At 44.4% G+C, this 16,809-nt stretch overlaps 1 protein-coding gene across 5 annotated transcripts in view; it reads left to right on the top strand.

Moving 5' to 3' along the window:
• LOC126857469 (zinc finger CCCH domain-containing protein 13-like) overlaps positions 1 to 16,809 on the top strand; it is a 268,457-nt gene that overhangs the window by 141,892 nt on the left and 109,756 nt on the right. For all 5 annotated transcript variants that reach the window (XM_050606925.1, XM_050606927.1, XM_050606926.1 and 2 more), the window contains one exon: positions 7,098 to 7,190. In XM_050606925.1, coding sequence (XP_050462882.1) covers positions 7,098 to 7,190 — 93 coding nt within the window. The remainder of the gene's footprint in view (positions 1 to 7,097; positions 7,191 to 16,809) is intronic.

The raw sequence follows: 16,809 nt of genomic DNA, 5'->3' as shown, positions 1-16,809 counted from the left end.
TATTTTGATCTCCGTTAAAAGCCCGAACGCTTCCGCTGTTGAGCTTGACGCACGTGCTTTCTCTCGGTTCAACATCGCGCGAAACGGTAGACTGTTCTTACCTACGCGGATAGGATCTAGCCATCTGTCAAAAAGTCAAAATATACGAAGGGTCCGCCATTGTGCCGTGGGATCCTGCGGGATTGCTACTTAGCGTTCTCGTATATACCCGGTGTCGGCTATTATGAGCCCCGACGTAGCTCGCCTGTTTTGTAGAACATCTGTATCCCATGATATCCTACTGATTTCTATATCCCTTCTCGCCGAGAGAGAGAGAGAGAGAGAGAGAGAGAGAGGAGAGGGACAGCGGTGGAGGAAAGGAAGGAAAATGGGAGCTCTCGGGCGCGGAACCAGCATGTCGGAATATATCGTCTATATCGGGTTAGTCGGGTTTGACTTGCACGCATCAATATACCGCGGTATACAATAGCACACGAGATGCGTCACGAGCTCGGCGTTGGATGCGCCGGAAAAGTCGGGAAACGCGTATGCCGGGAATTGCATTGTGGCTCGACAAATCGGGGCACCGTCGTCACACGCGCCTCCTCCACACTCCGCCGTACATCAGCTATACAAGGTCGATTTTACGGTGACAATTTCACGCGTGTTTCTACAAACGGGAGTTACACCGCAGCAAATCGCACACATACGCGCGTTGAAAACGGTCAGAGTTTGTATTTCGAATTTCGGCGACGGCAAGCATTTTGTGCGATCAAGCATTATGTTTCTCCTTCACTCTTCATTATAAAGATTTGCGAGATAAATATAATACAAGTACACAAATACAAAAACACAAAAAAATTCCACACAAAACACGTATACGAAAGTCGTTGCTTGAAAGCTCGTTGGATGCTGGTGTTTTTAATCGAAGTTGATCTTCGAACAGAAGATACTTTAGGCGGAGTTCCACCCGGTCGGCTATAACCCAATTTTATGTCCCTCCGGTTCCTGCTACGAGCGAACAAGTCTAACCCGGGTGGGGATAATTACCGATTAAAGAGATTAAATCCTGCGGGGTATCGATTCCGCCGGCCTATAATCGGGGAGGCCTTCGTTAGGTGACGACGAAGGAGGCGAACGTGAGGAGGAGAAGGACGGACGGGAGAGAGCGGAACTCGCCTTTGTTTCTGATTTGAGGGGCATCCTTACGAACGGGTTAGCCGCACCAGTGATCACCGACGCTAATTACAGCGGATCAGTCCGGGCGAGTTTAAAACTCATTCCCCCTTTTTGAGCGGCGCGCGAAAGGGGCTTCCCGCCTGATCGCCGATTGGTCGCTCGGGATGACACCAAAGTGCTCCAACATGGCGCCTTATCTGATTTCACTGTGCGAAAACTGCGGGGAAACGCGAAACGTCATTGTAACTTCCGGTACGTCCCCTGGTTTATTCGATTAGGAAAATGTTCCCGCCAATTATGTCCATTAGAAAATACCTGAGAAATAGAGAGGCTTCCTTTCTTTCGCCGAAAGTATTTTTTTTTTCTTTTTACGCGGCAAATGAAATAATATTTTCCTCTTTCTTACCCGTTGCCTAGCTAGAGTATCTATACACGGAACAGCGATGCGACGACAACGACGTTGCGAAAATGCGAAGGAAGATGACGACGGAGGGTGTATACGTTGGCAAAGACGTTAAATCAACATTTTTATAAACTGCTTAGTATTCATAGGCTTCGCAGGTGGAACCGCCTATAAAACGAAAACGAGAGGGTTCGATCTTCGCGGACGAGTTAAAATGGCACCTACACCATATCCCGCGCGTGAGACGATGGCGGCTATAATTTTACAGCGACGATATTGTTGTCGTTCGTTCGAACGTATAACCAAATAAATCTAATCGATGAAAGTTTAAAATTATTCTCCTAGATCGTAAGAGAGGATATAGCTAAGAGAGGATTTATATTTCTTAATTTAAAAAGAAGATAAAAATAGAGATTTTACATCGATATCTTGTATCGGATATTTTTGATATGTAAATATTACATTGTGATTATGATTATAATTTCAAGGCCAATGATATTCAACATTGAATTTGCATTGGACGCATTGCGAGTTGCCGAGTTTTCGACAGTAATAGCAGCGGATCGCAGCCTACTCAGATTTGAGGGAGGCTAAAGGGCGGCTAAAGGATAGCGGAATGGGAAGGAGGAGGGAGGGGGGTGGGAGGAGATGCCGCCGATGGCGGTGGGTTAGGGTAAAACAATCACGCAGGGCTCATGCATGTTAATGCGTTGTTAGGGGCGCGTGAGAGAATCGGGGTTGCCTAGGATTGAATGCCCAATATCAGCGAACCGCCCTCGAAGCCCATACCGTTTTCCTCGATTCGCTCAGGAACCAATATCAATCTCGTCGTCTCTCTCGCCCGCGTGCATGCTATCACGCAAAAGCGCCCCGGTGATTGTAACTTCCCCGTTTGGTACAGCCCGCGCTTGTTCGTTACATTTTCATTTTATTTCTCCTCGCTCGCAGAGGAGAGAAAGAGAGACGAGCTCGCTCGTAGAAATTATTTCTAAATGCAAATGATTGTTCCGCGCATTGGTTGGAGCCGAGTAAACCGTACCACGTATGTATTAAAAAAGACGCGTCAATGTCGCGATTTCATTTTATCGAAATTTTCTTACACGAGAATAAAGCTTGAATAAACATTCGATCTCATCGTGCAAACTTTCCAAAAAAAAAAAGAAAAAAAAAAAAAGAATAAAAATTACACATTATCATGTTCTGAAAATTTGCATGCGCGAATTTCTCGAGATTGACGCCTGGGAATCTTATCGAGTAAAATGCGAAATAAGTAAGCTTGTCATTTTTGAGAGCCCGACATTTCCGAGAGCTTGTTTGTTACAGTTCCTCGGCTACTTACGGTGCAAGAACATATCGGCAGAGTGTCGCGAGTAGGGATCGGGTGGAGAGTTAAGGAAACTACATCAACTACCGAAGGCAGTTGATACGAAACTAGTTTCGCGGCCTAGGATACACGCGCAGAGACTAGACAGGGCGCGGGAGCTACGGCGGGCGGGTGGGGGTTGACTGTTTGCCCTCCGAATGGAAGTTCTGGAGGTTGAGGGTGGCCGCTTCGTGAAGCGGAGTGGTACTTACCAAATCGACACGGGGCCAACTCAATACATCAAAGACCTTATACCCAACAGCCCTGGTTATATGGACTACTCGCCTATCTACCGGCGATGTCCATACATAATCATGGACCGTCTTTGTCCCTCGAAATTGATTTATTATTCAAAGTGACGCGTGTTTCACAATGTGTATTTACCACGATACGGTTTCGGGACCCGACGAAACACGTCGGGCCACGTAGGCCACCTTTGTAGCCGTCTACACACATGTATGATAAGAGGTAATGTGGGTCTTGCTGCCTCGTCAATGTATACATATATTTCTCGATCATACAGATTTTTCTTATGTATAAAAAATATTGAGGAAAAGAATTTTCGCGCATCCGTACTTTTCTTTCATTATATCTCCGCAATTTCAAACCGGAAAACAGACATTAAGCGAAAAAATAACTCGGTTCACTCTTTCTCTCTAATCAAAAATAAAATAAATAATTTAATAATTTAATTATCATTTCCACATAATAATGAATATTATAAATTGTTCCTTCCGTTGAATTATTTATAATATCCAAATGTTTGAATAATAATACCTTCTGTGCATATAAAGAATCTTTTAATTTATAAAAGATATATCTTTCGAAATAAATCTACAGAAAAATAGATATCACAATCGCGCGATATTAAGCCCGAGTGTACCACAAATCGCATGTTCTTTGCGGTGGTAAGGAAGAGCGCTTGCTGCTCCGGGAGCCAATGGAAATATTGACAGAAAACAGCCGTACGAAGTTAATTAAACTCGCCGAGTTGTGTTGCCCGGGTACCTTGGTCGCGCCGGCTGGCATACACTTGGAGTAGTAATTTCCTGATTGTGTGTGCGTGGATCGGGACGACCGAACCGAGTGGACAAACAGCACGAGTTTCCCCAGTGGTACGTGTTTCTAACCCGAAATTGTGTCTTTCAACGCTGTGTCCACACTGTACTTTCGCCGTACATCGCCGAGCCTTTGGCTGATTAATTCTCCTCCTCGTCGTCGTCATCGTCGTCTTCGACCGATCAGACAAAAACACCGATTAAACTCGCCTTTTTCGTGCCATGTCATTAAGATAGCGAAATTTGATGAAAATTAGTATTTAAAAGAATTAAATTACGCTGCTTTAATTTGTACAAAAATCTGTGACAGTATTTTTCGAGAATAATATCCCCAGGTGACATTCATTTTCAACCTCAATTTTCTCACGTTTATAAATTCTAGAAGATTTAGATAGGAATTAAACTTCTACTTTTCTACCTTAAATAAACAGTAAACGAACATTTTCTCATTTATTGTTTAAAAGAAAGAAACTTTCGACAAAACTAGAAATGAAACAATTTCAAAAGAGAGCAAATTCGAATCTGCTTAGTGTATCAAAGTAGATTTTCTAGATTGAAAACAGAATTAAGGCCGAAAGAGTGAAAGAGAAATTTTTCAGATAAAAGCTATAAACGACATTCTAGTCTCGACACGGAGCGAATTCCTCGCACCATATTGCTGCATATCGAGCGCCCTTTTACTTGTCACGTCGCGTCGTGTGTCGTCGGGATTTAAAGCATATCGTCGCCCGTGCACGAATATCTTGCAAAGTAACGCCACGTCATGCTCGCGCCTTTCTCGTCCAAGCTCCAAACGGTCCAGCGTCTCCTCCAGATGTAGGTATATCCTCTTTCTCCTCCGCGTGCTGTCCGCTCCTTTTAGAGTCCTTGCACTCTCTCTCTCTCTCTCTCTCTCTTTCTATCCAACGTGTGTGTTTGCCCTCTCCCAGGCTCCCCATCTCTCAGGCCGGCTTATAATCCTGAGATATGAGCGCGTATTACGTGGAATAGTAAGTCGAGACTACCGGAGGATGCGCGCGGCCAACGGTGTGAACTCCAACAAATATAAACCTCGAGGGACGAAGTGGGAGATAGGGGGACATGTATGTATATTATATTCCTAGATATCTGCTTGGAGACTAATGCGCGCCAAGAAGGGCAGATTACCTGTAAAATCTAAATCAACATCACGAGTCTTTTGTACTTCGGAGCAACCGGATAACAACTTCCAGGCTACTCGGTATACGGACATTAGGGACGCGGGATTTACGACGTTAATTCGTCGATAAAATCTCACAATATATATATATATATATATATATATATATATATATATATATTCGCGATAAAAAATCGCGATCGACTCGCTGCAATATAATTATCTCGACGCGTTGAATCCGTTATTAATTTGATGTAACTAGAAGCCGATTTTTCTTCATTATTACAAGAGTCGAGGGAATGTAGCGTGAATCTCGCGTTGGACAACGTCGATATTAATGTACGCTTTGGATATACGTCGTTTATAAAGCGAGATTCTCTCTCCATTCAAGTCGCTTCGTATATCCGACGAACATCTCGCGAAACCAAAGTCGATATTAGAAACGCGAGCCGCGGTAGGCCGCTTCCTCGTGCTCCCAGTCAACATTTGACTCTGTGTATGCGAGAAAACCCGGGGAGAGATAGAGTCAAGACGATAGGCAGAGATGGACGCGTCCGATAAGACGCTTAGGGCCAGGAACCGACCAGCCGGCTACCGTGCTGCGCCTTTTCCCGCTCGGCGGACCACCCCAAGGGTTGCGAGCGGAGAGAATAGGACCCGAGAAAGAGAGAGAGAGAGAGAGAGAGAATGGGCCTTCTCCTCTAGGATTTCATCCGGGAGTCCTTTCCCGGGATATCGCGTGTAACTGGAATTATCGCCGCACAATGGGCGAAATCCCCGTCCGCTTGCCTCTTCATCAACCGCAGCGATCTTGCCGCGAGAATGATTCAGAGCGAGAAAGAGAGACGGAGAGAAAGACAGCCGTTGTGTGTGTACCAATAAGAACAAGTGGAACGAGCGGCGGAACGTCGCGACGGCGCGGATTCACATTGTTATTGTTGTTCAGCCTGTGACGTCGACCATGGTGGCAACCAGCGACACAATGAGTCCCGTATCACGATGGATCAAAGATTGCGAGCGAGAGAGAGAGAATAAGAAAGAAAGAAAGAAAGAAAGAAATAGAAACGAAAAAAGAAACAGAGAGGCGAGCGGCCGCGAGAGAGGGTGAAACGAGTGTAGGATGAGCGAAGCGAGGGTGGCGGGACGTGTCATAACTCATAACTCATAAGCTGAGAAACCCCATCCTCCCTAAATCTTTGCGAAACACACTGGCTTTGACGTTTAGCCCGGGCGAGGAACCGTTGTTACATTATGCAGCAGCGGCAGCGTCTTTCGCGGAGAGGAAACTCAGGAGAGAGAGAGAGAGAGAGAGAGAGAGAGAGAGAGAGAGAAAGAAGATGAGAGAGAGAGAGAGAGGATGGGGGCCGGGGGAGAGGAAGAAAAGGATGAGATGTCGGACGGATAAATCCTTTTTCGTCGGACGCGAACAATAAAGCGCCACCGTTTGCACGGTGGCAAAATAGTGACGGGGAAGGGGGAGGGGGGAAGGGATAGAAGGCCCCGATGCTGAATTAGATCGCCGTATCGCGTCCCCATTCACGACGTGACCCGCGGTACGGCCACGCGCGGATACGATATCATTTCTCGCAGGTGTATTCCCGGTATTCCACCAGCGTCGGTCCGTTCGCGAACGAGAGGGATTTTGTACGGCCTGATGCGATTAGGAAGGGACCGAGAGATTCTTTTCGAGAACGCGATCGCTCTCTCTCTCTTTTCTTTTTTAATTTGCCTGCACAGCGGGATACCATTGTACGAGACTCAATTCTTTCGCGAGGGCGACGTCAACTCGTCGGACTGGATATCCAGTCCCTTACCTAGAATTCATTAAATGCGCATTTTATTAAAGAAAAAGAACGAACTTTGGCATTTGTCTTCTAATATTGTAAACTTTGATTTTAATACAATAATAACAGCGACAATTTTTCTTTGTCTCCTTAAAAAAAATATATAAATAAATATAAACTTTTTCATTTACAGGAGCCATGGAGGAAGAAGAGGAGCAGGATGAGGAGCGCGATATTTATATCCCAATCATGAAGAGGCACAGACGAGACGAGGAGAAGGAAAGAGGTAAGTCGTGCATGATACGATTACATGACGCAGCCGGCTCCGGAGCATAATGTTCGGAGAGGAGGCAGTGTCTTCTCTTGCGGCATTCGTCTCCTCCCGGCTTGACCTGCGGGCCCGCCGGGTTAGATTCCTACGCGGTGCTCTCGCGTACACAATGCGAGTTATTGCGCAGCGTCCGCGGGTTCGCCGCCGGCGCCGGCGGCCGACTTGGTCGCATAAATCCTACCGAGAGTCGCGATCTCGTACGAGGCTCGCCGGGCTTCGAATCGTGCACCCCCCCTGCCAATTCCCTTGCCCGTACATTCGCGTATTGATTCCTGCAATAGCGAATGCTTGATTAATCCTTTCGAGAACGAAAGCTTCGTCCGAAGGAGAAGTCTTTTCGCTCCTAAAAACACGAGTTTGCGGTGGCTATTTTAATTCGATGATGTAGAGGGGAGAAAAAAATAACTCTCTGTTTCGAAGAGATTAATCCTTTTCGCGAGAGAAATCTGTAGCGTAGGAACATGTTGCTCGTGATAGGCGGATACCTAATTTAAGGGCGGACGTCGCTATACATATACCGCCGCGGTTAAATGTATAGCAGCTTGACGATCCATTAACCGTAACCGATGAATGTCCGTTAATTAAGGCTATTTATATCGGTAAAATCGGTGGTGGGAGTGAGAGGGGAAACGAATCGCGTCCGACCTATCTCCTCCAGCCCACGTTCCGACCGCAACCGCTCTATTCCTCACCGCGCCGCGCAACCGCTTAAGGGCGGAAACTGAAAAGTTGCCATTTTGGCGCGGACGAGGGGGCGCGCGCGGAAGGAGGATCCGACGAAAAAGATGAAAAAAAGCAAGAGATTACCTCCCGGTTTCCCGCATCGCGGGATGAGAGAGTCTACGCGCGAGGTCGCGAGCTTCGCGCGATTATCTTATAAAAATTCACACGGGTCGCGAGATACGGGCTCTACCCCTCCCCTCCGCTCCTCCTCCTTCTCCTCGTCTGCGCGTGTTACTATGGAAACTAGAGTTCTTTCGTTCGTGCTGACATGGTTCTCGCAGGAATAGAAGAGGAGCATCGCGTTTACTGAGGCTCCTCCGGTGAAGGAAAAAAAAAAAAACGAGAGCTGATATCCGCGAAAATTTTCTTCAGTTCTGTCTCTCTCTCTCTCTCTCTCTTTTTCTGCGGTTTACATCAAATGAAATCATAAAAAGATTTGCATCATCGATAACGATACTCGTGATATTTCGCGAAAATTATATTATATTTTGTTGTATTGATTAGTTATATATGGGATATATTTCAAAAGATCGATATTAATCGAGATATTATCTTGACCATTCGTATGTCTATTCACCCTGATTACGTGGGGCCGTAAAGATTTCCCGCTCGTTCATGCATTCTACGATGAAACACGGTGCCGTGGATTATCTAGAATACGATCTTCCCTCTCCCTCCCATCTTATGCTGGATATCATAATCTGACCTTCTCGACGTGCGGCCCTATCCTAGTCGGATCGGAAATCGTATTCGAATGATTCTCGAGTGAGATGCATCGAAGGTGGAGCCGTCCGAAGGGGGGAAGAAGGGGACAAGGAGGAAACGCTCGAAGAGGTAAAGGCCAAGTGGCGAAGTCGAGGAAGGGAATTGAGCGAACGGTAGGGAGGGAAGGACGCGAGGGCAGGTCTCGCTCCGGCAGATAATATACTTCACGAAGTACGCTCGTCAAACACAAGCGCGAGCAAGCGGAGCCCGGATATATTAGAGGATGCATCTCCATAAAAGTTGGAGCCGAGCAGCGAGTCAACATCCCCTCACGCATAAAGAAGAGAGAGAGAGAGAGAGAGAGAGAGAGAGAGAGAGAGAGAGACAGGGACAGACTTGGTCGAGGAAGAACGAGAGGAGTAAGAGACGGGGCTAGCTTCTTTTTCCGACTTAAAAGACTCAGGGGAGGGATGGCGAGGAAGCGTCTTGCGGCAGCAATCACCGATATTGAGGGTTTCATTTCGTCCCTACGACGGTAAGAGCCTAGAAGAGGCGGAGGGTGGTATAGTTTGTAGGAAGCGGCGAGTGGTAGAGTGGGTAAAGGGGAGGGGGGGAGGGGGTGGAGGGGGAGAGGTATCGGATCAGGGATTTCAAGCTGGTCCAGAAGAGTACGTGCTATCGGATGCACGGAACTATCTCTGTAGCTTTATCCTTCGACGACTACGTTGCGAAATTTGCTTGAAAAGGAGATAAAGAGTAAGTTTTTGATGGAAATTGTTGATTTAAAAATACACGCGCGAAGAAAATCATGAATATATTTTTACTACAGTTAATAAATTTCGACTTCTTGTAAATCTTGTGGCACAATGTTTCGAAAATCTTTTTTAACACTCTTTATTTTGCGTTAAGATTTATTCAAGTCAAAAATTAACAGAAAATTTCAGACACATAGTATCTCTACAGATAAGCTACTGAAACTTTAATTTGAAGTTAATCCAATTTTGTCTGTATTCTATTGGTTTTAAAAATCGATCAGGTTGTTTGAAGTTATTAGGATTATCTACAAATTAGTAAGCCGACGTTAAGTAAACCTTTTGCCACGGGGTTGCCTGTTACATTGTTTGGTCCATTCTTTTGTCAAGCGAAATGCAGAATTCTATCCCGCTATTATTTCGAGACGAAACGAAATTCCTCTTTAAAATCGACGGACACGGACGAACAATCGAACGACAAGCCTATAAAGATTTCCGATTTAATTTGCAAGATACGCGTCGACGAAATTCGAAATGAACAGCAGCGCCGATCGAATATCTTTTCCAGATCCGTGAGAGCTTCCGCGACATTCCTGAATTAATTAAACAAGGCACGATTGATCGTAGCTGAGAAACGAGATTTTAAAACAGCTGTGCTTTTACGCCAACTGGATGAAACTCGAAAAATAAAAAATTACCAATATTTGTACGCTGTAAATATTTGAGAATATTTTTCGATAACATCCAACATTAGTTTCGACAAGCATCCTTTGCGAAAGACTATCCGATTGAATTTCATCTGATAATTAAATACAGTGAGGAGGGGGAATGGAGGGAGCGGGGGTTAAGGAGAGAAACGAGGGCGGAACAGTCGAAGCCCGTTCGGGCAAAGTTAATCCCGAGGTAAGGAGTGTTTGGTCCTGCAAAAGAGATTAACGTACTACCGTCGCGATAGAACGGATAGTTTCTACCTTCTGTCTCTCTCTCTCTCTCTCCCCGCCTCTCCCACCTTGTCCCCATCCCCCCATTCTCTTCGGCACGGCAAATCACGGGGTTCCTTCTCGGTCGCGCAAGACCAGCTTCGCACTTTGTGCACAGCCAGTGCTCCCTTAATCCGTATTCATCAGCAGTTATAGGCATCCACGGGCGCACAGGCTAAGAGGCTAATCCGGCTCATCCGCGCTCAGCTGTGAGAATGCTCGCCGCCACGCTTCTGGGTCATCTTCGAGAAACGTCGGTGCAGCTCTCAAAGTAGCGAGCCGAATCGGCCGGCGCGAACGATCGATCTCAATAAATTCTACCTCCGACAAATATATCATACGCACGGAAGAAAGTAAAATATCTAGACGCGAGAATTTTGTATAAAATTAAATAATTTAATATATTTCGCGGACACGAAGTATTCCATCGAGATCTTTGACGATGGACGATTATTCACTCGAGAGTGCGAGTACGAGCTTGAAAGTTCGAGGGAAAAGATAAACCGGATGCGTTGGTAGACAACGTCGAATGGCAGATGCTTTCGCGCGCCGGTGTGCGTTTCCCTCTAGATATTTGTATCCGTGCGAGAGAGGACGTCGCGACGCGTGCGAAGCGAAATAGAGAGAGGGAGAGAGAGAGAGAGAGAGGCGTCGTGCCGATAAATCAAATTGACTGGTGCGACGTCGGGCGCAGCCAGAGTCCGAGCCCTTCCTCTCTCTCCCCCTCCCTCCCCCTCCGCCCTCTCGTTCGTCCCGGACAGAACGGCGACCGTCCATATACAACGTGTCCAATCGCAAATCCCTTTAATTCGTTCCTTGCAGTATAAGTTTAATCCGAATTAAACTGCACGGGACGGCACATAAATTCGATCCTTGGCCGAGCATTAAAAGGAACGGCGCTCTCCGACGTGATCAGCTCTCTCTCTCTGCATCAAGTGCTTCGAGTATTGCCGACGGGCCATGAAATCGCATCGTTTCGCCTCGTACAGTTATTGCGCGCGATATCGTGATTTTCTTCGCAGTATATACGTCAGAGCAAAGCTGAGTCACGCTATGGAAAAGCCGCAGCGCATTCCGAAATGTTGCTCCAATTTTCTCACATTTATGAAATCTAAAGGATTTCGATAGATTTAATTTGTACATGAATTGGTCTTCTATTTTACACTTCTCCCCCTAAATATGCAGTAAACGAATAATTGGAAGTTTAAAAGAGGAGCTTTCGACAAAATTATAGATATTCAATAAATTTCAAAAAAAGAGAGAATCGAGTAATTAAAGTACCAAAGTAGATGTTAGATGAAAAATTGAGATCGCAAAAGTAGGAGAAAATTTTCGACACGAATATTGCTCTGACAATGAGAGATATCGAAAATATATTAATAAAAATACACATCACTGTGTGTATTAAGAGACGTTATCCGATATATGTGATACTACTCGATTGTGTATCTGCGGGGAAAAAAAATAATAAGGAATAAGCGATTTTCATTCACGCCTCGGTAATTCGTTCGTTTCTCGGAAGCTACGGAGAACAAATGCGGGCAACAAATTTCGACGCGTAAATTTCGACGAATTGCGAAACTGCGCTTTCATTGACGGAGCGTCGACGAAGTTCCAAGAAATCCGCTGACGTTCTTGAAAGCGATCAAGTTGCGTTACACAGGAAGTACAAGTTTCTGCATTAGTACACGGGGCTCCCCGGATCCAGGAAACAGGAAACGGCGAAACGTTGCGAAACGTTGTCAGTATTTGGATTTCGGTGTAGTAAGCACACACTGTGCGAAGCTAGAAACCGCGCGTTTCTCCCATCGACACGCTCCAAAAATCGGATACGTGTCGATAAATTCTTCAGACATTGTCGTTTATGTATATTATTTAATAATAAAAAAATGAAAATTTGCAAGAGTCAATTGAGAGATTATTACGTTATTAGAGAAGGGGAATAAAAATCATTGTTTTCAAAGCAAATTAATGGTTGTGCGTATCAACAAAATGTCTCTGCGAGCATTGCTTTGACGACGACGTGTGAAGAATGATCATTACAAACAATGCCAGGGTGTCGCGAATGCTCGTAATGAGAGATACACGCGCGTATCGCAATCCGCGAGAACAGATCGTCAACGAGGAGGAGGAAAGGAGGGAGACGAATCCGTGTCGATACCGCTAGGGTGGCTCGCCCGCCCTTTCTGCACTTTATGGCTTTGACATTACGTTATGATTATTCACGGGGTTACTGTGTTTTATTACCGTCATTGGCTTCGGACGCGCTGCACGCGTCACGCACGGGCCTTACGTGACGCACCGTGCCTTTGTATATAACGCTCGTTTCGCGTTAAGCAAACTTGCTTGGCACCAGGCCGTACTCGAATTTTATTAACCGCATATATACATCCATAATTAATCGATATAAATTCGAAATAAAAAAATTTAGACTTTAATCGTTTCTTTTTACCATAAAAAATTAAGACACATTCACAGATTTCTATTCATCCTAAAATATTATTTAAATTATTTAAATTACAATCATTTAAGACTTGATATTTTCTTGTGCTACACATATTATATGCATGAGTTTCTTTTATAATAAGAATATTCTTGATGTCGGAAATCGATTCCGATATTACATAAATAAGTCGGATATTTGACCCTCGATTGTCACCCAAAAGCTGATGCTTCCAATTTGGTAGCTTCGTCGGGAATATTGGTATCATATAGCAGTGGGAGGTACAAGCAATAATACGGGAGGCCGATCATATCAAACGCCGCGAGTCCGGCATACTTGAACTCATTCGTCGCATATCTATAGTATCCGGCTATCGATATGAGATACCTTCGGGAGGAGGAGGAGGAGGGGGGGAGGGGGGTGCGCGCGATTATCCACATAAGTCGGTTAACCTCTATTGCCGCCATACCTCTTGTGGAACTTCGTGACATACCGCGTGGCTCTCCCTGCGGGGGCGAATTCGCTTGTTCCATGACGAATTCCTGCGGTTCTTCTCCCCGGGGATACTCCGTCATGAGATTTTTCCGCGAATTCCAATCTATGAGGGATCCGTAAATAAACTGTCCGTTATTTAAAAAAAAAAAAGCGATATTGAAAGTAGTTTATTGCTAATTAATTTTTTTATACATCATAAAGATAAATAGCGCGTAATTTATCTTCCGGGATAATTTTTGATCTGTATCGTTATTATTCGCAAATAAACGGCATAACTGTAATCGATTCCCAATGAATGCTCGGCAAATGTCGCAGAAATATATCGGATAAGCAATATATTCGATTTATGCCTGCAACGGTTTATTCTTGCATCATCAATTATTCCATCATACGCGATCATCTCGCGAAATATCTCGTGACAAATCGATCATCTATAATTATCCGGCTCGCGTTTACACGAGAGCATTTCTTTAATATTTGACGGGGATACAAAATCGTAAGAGGATCATCCGTGTAGTTGCGAGTGTTACATTTATTATTTGCCGACAAGTACAAAATATCTCGATCCACGCGAGCGCGTCGCTCTCTCTCTTTCCTTTCGTCTTCGTTTTCGTTTGGCAATCAACCAAAAGTTTCCTAACGACGTGGCACGGCTAAACTTCGCCGCAGGTCCTTGAAGCTACAACCGTGAAAGTCTTCGATCTCTGTTACCGACAGCACGAGATAAATTTCGTCGTTGTCGTAAGAACATACATCTCGCACAGCGTGGGCTCATCTGGAAACAACTACGATGTAGATGTAGATGTAGCCTTTCGTTTCTTCGATCGACGACGTTCATCAATATCATATATAATCCATAGTTCATGTCAAAAAGAAACTCTTGGCCACGTTCTAGAGAGATGCCTCGCCGATTAAACGGTTCTTACATCCTGGGGAAAAGTTTCTGTCATATCGTGAATTTATCCGAGACAAACTTTAGCTCCTAATTTTAACTTCAATTTTACTCGCGTTTACAGTTTCTAAACAATTTTGATAAATTTAATTTATATATAAAAATTAAGCTCCTATTTATAATTTCTCACTTAGAGATTTAAAACAAAAGCTTTTGACAAATCTATAGATTAAATAGTTATAAAAGTAAATGGTGTGTTTAAATTATCAAAGTAAATGTTGGGTTGAAAATTGAGATTGAAAGTAATAGAAAAATTTTGATTCGAATATCTTGAAAAAAATCTTTCATAGCATTTTTAGTATATGATACTCATTAATACGTAATAATCAGAAAAGAGAGAGAGAGAGAGAGAGAAAGAGAGAAACACAAATATGGGCTCGTATAAATTTTCTACATCGATATTTCTTGATACACTATCGTGCTTCGTCTTCGGAGAATTTAGCAAGGTTTCGTTTATAACGCTACCTGATACATAAGCTCGTATATCTTAAACGGCATCGTTACGCATTATAAGCACGGTAACAAAATAACTAAGAATTTGCCACGCGCACAACAAAAAGTTGTACAGAGTATATCATAAAACAAAGTATATTATATAGTCAAGAGAGAGAATTATCGTGATTATAATATCACCAAGATATCTATAAATAGTTTTTACACGATTATTATATATAGAAAAGACATATTTTGAATAGAAAATTGTGTGTGATAATAGAAGTGACATATTAAAAGATAGAAATTTATATAATACGATTTAAAATAGATATTATTTTTGGCGCAATTCGCGTTATTTTTATTCTGTCTCTGATGAAATATCATATTTAGTTATAATCGGATCGCACACACAGAAATACTCGTTTTTTCTATATATATATATTTTTTTTTTTTTTCTTTTCTTATTTTACTTCCATTGTCGTTTTAATCGTACGACGGGTATACGTGCAAGCGTATACAATGAGAATGCGGGTACACAATGAGACCGAAGGGACGAAGAAAAAGTAAGAAGGAAAGAGAGAAAAGGACGGGAGTAAGGGTCGGAGGTCAGTCGTATTAATATCGCATATCGGACAGCCATGGGTAGACCCGCTGGGGCCGTCCATCGGGCCGATATGAAATCATCGCGTCAGGCGTGGGAGTGCTTCGCAAATAGTAGAGCATAATTGGAATCCGTCCGGCAAACACGGCATGGGCGCACTCCAATCAATCGGTCGCGACGTTTTCTTTCATCGATGTAACGTCATCGGTATAGTTTGGGCGCCGAAAATGGAATGTGAAAGAGCAATAAAAAAAAACGTTCTTATTATAGTTTGAGAGTACTTTTAATTAATTCAGCGTCGAGAGAAAAAAGAGAGAGAGAGAGAGAGAACTTGACATTTCGTAACGCGAAATAAATTTACGGGAACGGTAAAGAGAGCAATAAGAGACTCGGACTTGCATGCGAACGGCAATCAATCATAAGGTTAAACGAGCACTCTTCTCGCGGGACGAAGTGGTGGCGACCATGTGTGCGTCTCCGAGGAGAAAGAATTTTTCGCGGAAAGAATTAGAGAACGCTCGCGCGCAACGAGTCACACGTGTTTTCTCCCCCCCCCCTCCCCTTCCCACCCCTCTTCTTCCCGCTCGAAGGGAGATATCTTTTCTCTGTTTTGGACGTGATGATCGTCTCCTTCGACCGGCTTGCAGATATTTCGAAGTCACGTCGGTTCGTCGCGCTTTCTCTCTCTCTTTCTCTTTCTCTTTGCCTCTCTCATAATTTCTTCCTTTCTCAGCAATTTCCGAAATTAATAGCCGGCTAAGTGGCGGTTAAATTATTGCCTCGTAAATATCCACGCGCCCTCGCCACGGATTCCGTTTCTATCTACGACGAGGGTACCAGGGGTCCCCAATTGTACTCCCGTCGACATTTCTCTTCTCCGCTCCATGCATGTCGCGAGTCGATCCCGATCTCGACCGTATCAAGTCGGCGTATCTTGCGCAAACTAACGCGTGACTTTCTCTCCCTTAGCACAGGCATCACGCTCTCGAATAATCAAGTTTAACGATTTCACAAAGATTAAGTACTCTCGTCGCATACTCACGCTATACGCACTGTAACCAAGAGCGGCGTATATACGCTATTAAAAATCCGCTCGGCATTCACGTGGCGGCGCGGGCGCACAGTAGGCTCTGAAAGGAAAACCATTTATTATCTTTCTGTCAGAAGGGTCCCCGATTACCGCTGCATCGGCAGGAACGGTAACGAGCGCAGCAATTACCGCAGTTCTTTTTTCCCTTTTTTTTTTCCTTCATAGAGCGATAGAGCGAGAGAGCGAGATGCCAGGCGTCTTGGCAGAACAATGGACCGCGCTTGCACTTGCTATTGAGATAATTCTCCATCTTCCTGGCACGTAGCCGAGGTTCGTGCAGTCGCGGACATTTTTTTATGCCGTGGCGAGATAATGATTTTAACAATTTATACCGTCGCGTTGTCTCACGATGACATGTCAAAGCATCTTCCGTCATTGTCGGCGAGCGAAAATTACGG

This window comes from Cataglyphis hispanica, chromosome 21 (genome assembly GCF_021464435.1).
Source record: "Cataglyphis hispanica isolate Lineage 1 chromosome 21, ULB_Chis1_1.0, whole genome shotgun sequence".
NCBI lineage: Eukaryota > Metazoa > Arthropoda > Insecta > Hymenoptera > Formicidae > Cataglyphis > Cataglyphis hispanica.
This window is presented reverse-complemented; position numbering and strand designations above follow the sequence as displayed.